This window comes from Halichoerus grypus, chromosome 7 (assembly GCF_964656455.1).
Source record: "Halichoerus grypus chromosome 7, mHalGry1.hap1.1, whole genome shotgun sequence".
NCBI lineage: Eukaryota > Metazoa > Chordata > Mammalia > Carnivora > Phocidae > Halichoerus > Halichoerus grypus.
In genome coordinates this window covers 154168967-154175965 of record NC_135718.1, presented here as the reverse complement: position 1 = coordinate 154175965, position 6999 = coordinate 154168967, and the positions used below count along the sequence as shown (strand labels likewise).

The window sequence follows — 6999 nt, the reverse complement described above, 5'->3', positions numbered from 1 at the left end:
GGCGGCCTGAATGCTGCCAGATCTCGCGAAGCTCGTTTTCCCTCCCGGGAAGTTGCCAGAACTAACTCTGGGCAGCACGGCCTCCTTCCGGCTTCTCCAAGTCCTTGCGGAAAACTTTATTGACAAAGCTGCCAGAGAATGGACAGTGGACCCCGTGAGGGGCTGAAGCTGGGCTGGGTCGCGGCAGATGGGCCCACAGCTTGGAGCGAGGCTTTGCTTTGTAAAGCAGTGGCCATTTGGTGCATCCTTCCACACTTCACATCGACCCCCCATTTGAGCCGCCCCTCTTTCAGATTACTGCTGATTCCTCTTCTCATTTTATCCCCCGTCACTTGAACAAACAAAAGTGTATGTGAAAGTTTCCTTCGGAAAGGTGTAACGCAACAGTAAGCCCTCCGCGGCCTGAGCCTCGAACGGGCGCCTCGGCGCTCGGCTCCCCATTGCGAAGACTAACACCTGCAGCCCCGCAAACATTCATAGAACACCTGCTGTCTTCCAGCCACAAGCCTGGGCTCTGGAGATGCAGGGATGAGCAATCCAGACACTGTCCCGCCCTCACAAAGCTCAGATGGCTTCTGGGGTCAGGTCCCACAGGAACGAGCAGCCATTCTCTCACGTTTCTGCCTTGGAAAGGTCACCTTGGATTCTGATTGCTTTCTTAACCTTAAACCTAGGCTAAAAAGCAAGGTGTTTGGGGGTCTGTGTAAATTGTAATAGGAACGTAAACTCCCTTCCACCTCCATCTCCTGGTTCCAGCCACCAACGTTTTTTCTGTTCCTGAAATCACCTAAGCTGGTCTTTCTCCTGCTGTCCCCTCCTTGGGACACTCCTTATTTCCCATGAGGTCACAGCTCAAATGTCATCTTGACAAACAGGTTTCTCTCCTCAAATTGACTTATTGATTAGGCTCTTTATTATCTGTTATCCCGATAGAACAAGCTCCTCGAGAGCAGAGACCTTGCCTGTCACCTTGTCTTCTATGTCTGTCTGTGCCTAGAATAGTGCTTGGCTAAAAACAGGTGCTCAACAAATATTGAATGGATAAATCTAGAAATTCCATTTCTTTTCTGGGTATCCCAACCTACTCCAAGCACCCTTTGATGTACAGACCCACTCTTTACCCTCTGCTTTCCCCAGCTTCAAGCTCCTACACATCCCATGTGCCTGGACCACACGCTTACCTTTATGCTCAGCTGCACCCCCACCTTCAGAAAGGATGATGACGTCCTCCGCCAATGCTTTTTCTGTCGGCAGATTCAGCAGGGCGGGGCCTGCCCCTTTAATCTGGGCCCCACCTGCTCTGGTCAGACAGGTTTGGAGACACAGGTAAAGGGAGAGAGACTGAGTGGAATAGTTGCAGAGCCAGCAGGGAGCCAGGCAGCTCCTTCCCAGACGTTGGGGACCCTCCGCCTCTCCAGATGGAAAGTAAGAGGGTGTCATGGGTCCACATGGCAAGGGGCAGAAGGCCCTTGAGGAGGTGGAGGGAAGGGACTCAGCCCCATCCAGCAGCAGTGAGATGGAGGAAACAGGGAGGGGAGAAAGGCAGGAGAGGAGGCATGGGGAACAGCCATGACTAGACCTAGAAGTCAGAAGGGACAGCCCCAGGCCCCCTGGAGATGGAGGATAGAGGACAGGTGCTGGTGACGAGTGTGGAGACTGCCCAGGTGCCCACCTTGGAGACAAACGAGCAGGGCACGCTACAACCGCCAGATCCTTGGGACAAATTTGTTGGCAGATCGTTGGTGTCAGTTACCAGGAGAGCTCCAAGCAGGGAGCTACAAGGAGAAGGGGTGGTTTGAAAATGAAGAGGCAGCTTCTCTGCACGCAAGGAGGCCCCTGGTGGAAAGGGAGCTCCTGGCAAAGCTCTAGATACCCCCTCTTCCTCCTGTTTCTGCATTAGGGTGGCTATGACCCCAGGGGTTTTGGTGGAGGGGGTAGAAGGCGTGGGTGGGAGCTGGCCAAGGCCACGGCTGCCAGCGCCTGTGCCCCCTGACTCACCCTCTCCTACTGGATGACATTTGACGTCGAAAGGGTGTCTCCATTTCAGCTGCTCACTTCCCTCCCACCTCCTTCTGTTTCAACACCTTCCTGGGTACCTTGTTCTCCCTAAGGTCCCAGAAGGGGCTAAAGCCCATGAGACCAGCTGCCCCAGACAGTTCCAATCCTATAAACCTGTCCTGAGGGCCAGAAGCCAGGAACTTCTGACAGAGCTTTCTTTTCTCTCCAGGGTGATAGGACCTCATGGTAGACCCCAGAACTGAGGCCCCAGGATGACAGAACCCGAGACCCTGGCCCTGCTGGAAGTGAAGGGGTCTGAGGCCCTGGAGAAGAGCCCACCCCAGGCCTTGGTCCCCAATGGCCGGCAGCCAGAAGGGGAAGTTGAGGCTGAGTCCCATGGAGCTGAGTCCTCCAAGGTGGGGTCTTCAGCTGGGTCTACCACTGCCGGAGAGGGGGCTGAGGATGGTCTCGACAGCACAGTGAGTGAGGCTGCCACCTTGCCCTGGGGGACTGGCCCCCAGCCCAGTGCCCCATTCCCAGACCCCCCCGGGTGGCGGGACATTGAGCCCGAACCCCTCCAGTCAGAGCCACACACCAAGCTAGAGGAGTTGTCCGAAGATGATGCCAACCTGCTGCCCGAGAAGGCGGCCCGGGCCTTCGTGCCCATCGACCTCCAGTGCATCGAGCGACGGCCCCAGGAGGACCCAGCTGTGCGCTGTGAGGCGGGCGAGGGCGAGCGCCGCCGGGCCTGCCTGCCGGCCCGGGCCACCCAGCCCGAGCCCTGTGAGCGCAAGTGGGCCGAGGCCGTGGTGAGGCCGCCTGGCCACTCCTGCGGGGGCTGTGGGAGCTGCGGAGGCCGTGAGGGGCTGAAGGCCGTGGCCTCGGTGGGAGCCGCCCTCATTCTCTTCCCCTGCCTGCTATATGGGGCCTACGCCTTCCTGCCCTTCGACGCCCCGCGGCTGCCTACCATGAGCTCCCGCCTCATCTACACGCTGCGCTGCGGGGTCTTTGCCACCTTCCCCATCATACTGGGTGAGCCGGGCCGGGAGAAGGGAGCGGGGCTGGGGGCGGGAGCTCCCCTCCCCTGGGCCCCGTGCGCCCGGCCCTCGCCGGGGTGGGAGCCCCAGCGCGAGCCCTCCCTGGCTTCCCACCTGCTGCTCCCAGGCTGACCCTGCGTGCTCTCCAACCCCGCCAGGGCTGCTGGTGTACGGGCTGAGCCTCTTGTGCTTCTCGGCCCTGCGGCCCTTTGGGGAGCCGCGGCGGGAGGTGGAGATCCACCGGCGCTACGTGGCCCAGTCGGTCCAGCTCTTCATCCTGTACTTCTTCAACCTGGCTGTGCTCTCCACCTACCTGCCCCAAGAGACCCTCAAACTGCTCCCTCTGCTCACTGGTCTCTTTGCCATCTCCCGGTGAGTTGGCTGGGGGTGGGGCTCAGGGGCGGGGATGGTGCTGGAGGGACCCCAGCATCTTGTCTGGGGAGACGGGGACAGGGAGCCTTCTGGATTCTGCATTAGCCCGGATTGCACCCTGGATCCATGAGTCCACTTTCTCCCTTGCACCATACCTCACCTGGTAGCAGGTGAGCAGCTCTGTGTCTTCCCAAAGGAAGTTGATTTCAGGGAGCCATAGACCAACCCAAAACTGGAAGGGCTGCCGGGGGTCACCTAGATCAACCTGCCACCCATTGCTGGCACTCCCCTGTGAGACTCCTGGCCTCTGGTTGGACACTCCCTGTGACCAATGCTCAGTTCTGTGTAAGACAGTGTGTTTCATTTTTCAAAGGTCCCAATTACTAGAGAGTCTTTCTTTGTGTCGTGCTGTAAACTGCGGTCCTGACTTTGACTCTGGAATTGCCCAGGACAGTTCAGATATTTGACAACAGCCCTGGATGTCCCCACTCCAACACCCTGCTCCTCCACGGTTTTCTTTGCCCAATGGTCCTAGTCCCTCAGTGTCCTGTGACCTTCCCTCCGGGCAGGAGAGCCTCCTGATTGTGGGTGGCCACTGGCATTGGCCTCCTGCTCATACAAATGGAGCCGCGTTGGCTCTCACGCAGCCTCCTTCCTCTGCTTTCATTTGGAAGTCACCTGAAACTCTTTGGGGTGTTTCCACGTGAACTGCTGTTAACCCAGAAAGCACTTTTGAATTTCTGAAGGCGCATGCAGATCTTTCCATTTTTTCCCTAACGTATTTCCTTTTGTTACTTCTGATGCAGGATTCCAGGTCCCTTTAACTGCCAGAACATTCTTGCTCTTTTTTTCTTTTTAAGATTTTATTTATTTGACAGAGAGAGACACAGCGAGAGAGGGAACACAAGCAGGGGGAGTGGGAGAGGGAGAAGCAGGCTTCCCGCTGAGCAGGGAGCCCGATGCGGGGCTCGATCCCAGGACCCTGGGATCATGACCTGAGCTGAAGGCAGACGCTTAACGACGGAGCCACCCAGGCGCCCCAAACATTCTTGCTCTTGAGCTAGAATCTCTGTGCTGTCACTTCTGACTAGTCTAGTGACCATCTGTCCCACCAGCCTCCTGGCCGTGGTGCGGCCTGTTTTCTCCCAGATGTTCCCCCAGATGAACGCGTTCCTGTTCCTACTTGTGTAACTCACCCTCCCATGTCCGTCTTGGGGAGCGCCGGCCTCAGACAGAAGTTGGCTCAAGCAGATCCCGTGCTTGTCTGCCCTTCTCACCCAGTCCACAGCGAGGAAAGCCAGCAGACCCGGGGAGAGGAGCCGCTGAGGCCGCCAGCAGCAGTAGGGCTGGGAAGGCAGCCCCTCCAGTGTCCCCAGGGCCCTTCCTTCCCTTCTGCAGGCAAGGTGCTCAAGCGCTTGTGCCCAGCCTCATCCTCTGCGGAGCGTGGGGGTTAAATGAGTGACTTCATGCAGAGAGCTTGCAGGAGTCTGGTGCCTGGGAAGGGCTAGTGTCCCGCTGTGCCTGCCGGTGCAGTGCCGAGGCTCTCCCCCTCATCCCAGGGGTGAGAGTGGAGGCACGGCCATTTTGTACTAAGTGGTCCTTCACCCGTTAAGAGGAAGCTGCTGCCCTCCTGGCATTGGGGGTGTGTATTTGGAGTGGATATTCCAAGAGGGGAAAGACCCATCCGTTTGGGCTCCAGGCCCTCTTGAAGCTGGCTTCCTTACTCTCTTTTTTCCCTCTGCCCCTCTAGAGTGGCAGGAGAGAGGGTGACGATCAGGCTTGGGTTCAAATCACAGTTTTACCGTTTCCCTGATGTGCCACCTTGGACCAGTTTTACTTAACCCTTTTGGAGTCTTAGTTTCTTCATCTGCAAAAGGAGAAACCAATACAGTGGGATGTAATCAGGATGTGAAAGATGAGGAAGCTGGTTATGTACTGCTATAACCCTAATCTCCAAGATACAGTTAATGGGGGAAAACAGCGTGTGGACCAGTCTGTATGGTGTGCTACCAAACTTCAAAACAGGGGAAAAGGAAAACATGCACCCATTGCTTGCTCATCTATACATAAAGTGCTTGACGCAAAGCCGCCGTGATACTGGACATCCGAGTCGGGTGGAGGGGAGGTGGGGGGCTGAGGGGCGAGGATCGGGGCAGGGAGACATTTTACTGTACTCACTGGTGCCTTTGCACTTGGAACCACGTGAACGTATGCTGCCTACGCTAAAGTTTTAAACTTAAATTTGGAAAGTCAGCAGAGAGGGAGGGGAGTGATATATTCGCCCCACGGAGACGCAGGGGCGTCTACATCAGTGGCCCCGACGTCGTGCGGTGTCCAGCCCGGTAAGCGCGTAAGCTCGGGCTGTTCAGACGAGTCTGCTGTACCCGTGGCCCCCCCAGGCTGGTGTACATGCCCGCTAGCTGACGCGCTCCCCTCTTCCGGCCCCCCCAGGCTGATGTACATGCCCGCTAGCTGACGCGCTCCCCTCTTCCGGCCCCCCCAGGCTGGTGTACTGGCTCACCTTCGCCGTGGGCCGCTCCTTCCGAGGCTTCGGCTACGGCCTCACGTTCCTGCCGCTGCTGTCCATGCTCGTGTGGAACCTCTACTACATGTTCGTGGTGGAGCCCGAGCGCATGCTCACTGCAGCCGAGAGCCGCCTGGACTACCCCGACCACGCCCGCTCCGCCTTGGACCGCAGGCCTCGGCCCTGGGGCTGAGTGCCCACCCCGGCCCCAGTGCCTCGGGGGATGAGCCCCAGTACTGCCCAACCGTCCCCTGCTCTCCCCCGAGTCCGAGTGGGCCTTTTACCTCGGGAGCCTGGGGCCGTCAGGAGGGAGGGTTTCTTGCAGGGGAAGAGGTGGATGGCCACGTCCCTTACGCGTGCTGAGGACGGGGAGCCAGGACAGGGAGCAGGGGTGAGGTTCCTTCCCCAGCAGCCCCCGCGGGCGCTGCCTCCAGGACCCACTGCGGCTGGCCTCTGCCCCACCCTCCAGCCTCCTGTGAGCCACAGCCAGACTGACCATTTCCGTCCCAGGTCTGAGCAGAGGGCTGCAGGGAGACTGGAAATATTGCCCATGCCGAAGATAAAGGCTGGGCATCCGATCGTGCAGGACTTGCACGTTTGGTGGAAACCTTCCTGGGGGCCTGGGTTCAGGACCCTCCACTGCTGGCCCTCGCTGGCCCTTCAGCTTCAGTCCAGACGATTAAAGCTGCCGTAGCCCAGAGCTGATACCTCCTCCCTTCCAACCCAGTCAGGCCCGGTAACCTCCCACCTCCAAACTGCTCAGAACACGCCTCTCCCAGGGGAGGAGGTGCGGAGGGGAGGGGAAGCCTGCCTCCGGAGAGGGGTAGGGGTGTGTGTGTGCACGCCCACACACGTGGTGGCTGGGGGTGGCTGCAGGGCACGGTGGCTGATGTGAACCCCGTGTGAACGTGTGTGTGACAATAAATGACCACCATGGTCTTCCTTGGCTCTTCCTTCATGTTGGACCCCCACTCTCGGGCGTCCCTTCCTTGTCTGACGCAGACTGGTCCAGAACCCCCTGCCCCACAGGACAGAGAGGGGCGGGCGGGAGAGGAGAGGGGGCCGCAC

At 58.7% G+C, this 6999-nt stretch overlaps 1 protein-coding gene across 3 annotated transcripts; it reads left to right on the top strand.

Moving 5' to 3' along the window:
- The first annotated feature begins 8 nt into the window (after positions 1-8).
- On the top strand, positions 9-6870 carry TMEM79 (transmembrane protein 79). 3 transcript variants are annotated; one of them, XM_078078535.1, is made up of 4 exons: positions 9-633; positions 2228-3030; positions 3194-3407; positions 5911-6870. In XM_078078535.1, exons 2-4 carry the CDS (start codon positions 2271-2273, stop codon positions 6122-6124), a joined length of 1188 nt encoding a protein of 395 aa, XP_077934661.1. In that variant the 5' UTR covers positions 9-633; positions 2228-2270; the 3' UTR covers positions 6125-6870. The 3 variants fall into 3 exon arrangements, with proteins under 3 accessions (XP_077934661.1, XP_077934662.1, XP_035926739.1); XM_078078536.1 differs by lacking the exon at positions 9-633 and adding an exon at positions 658-875; XM_036070846.2 differs by lacking the exon at positions 9-633 and adding an exon at positions 1329-1425.
- Positions 6871-6999: the final 129 nt, after the last annotated feature.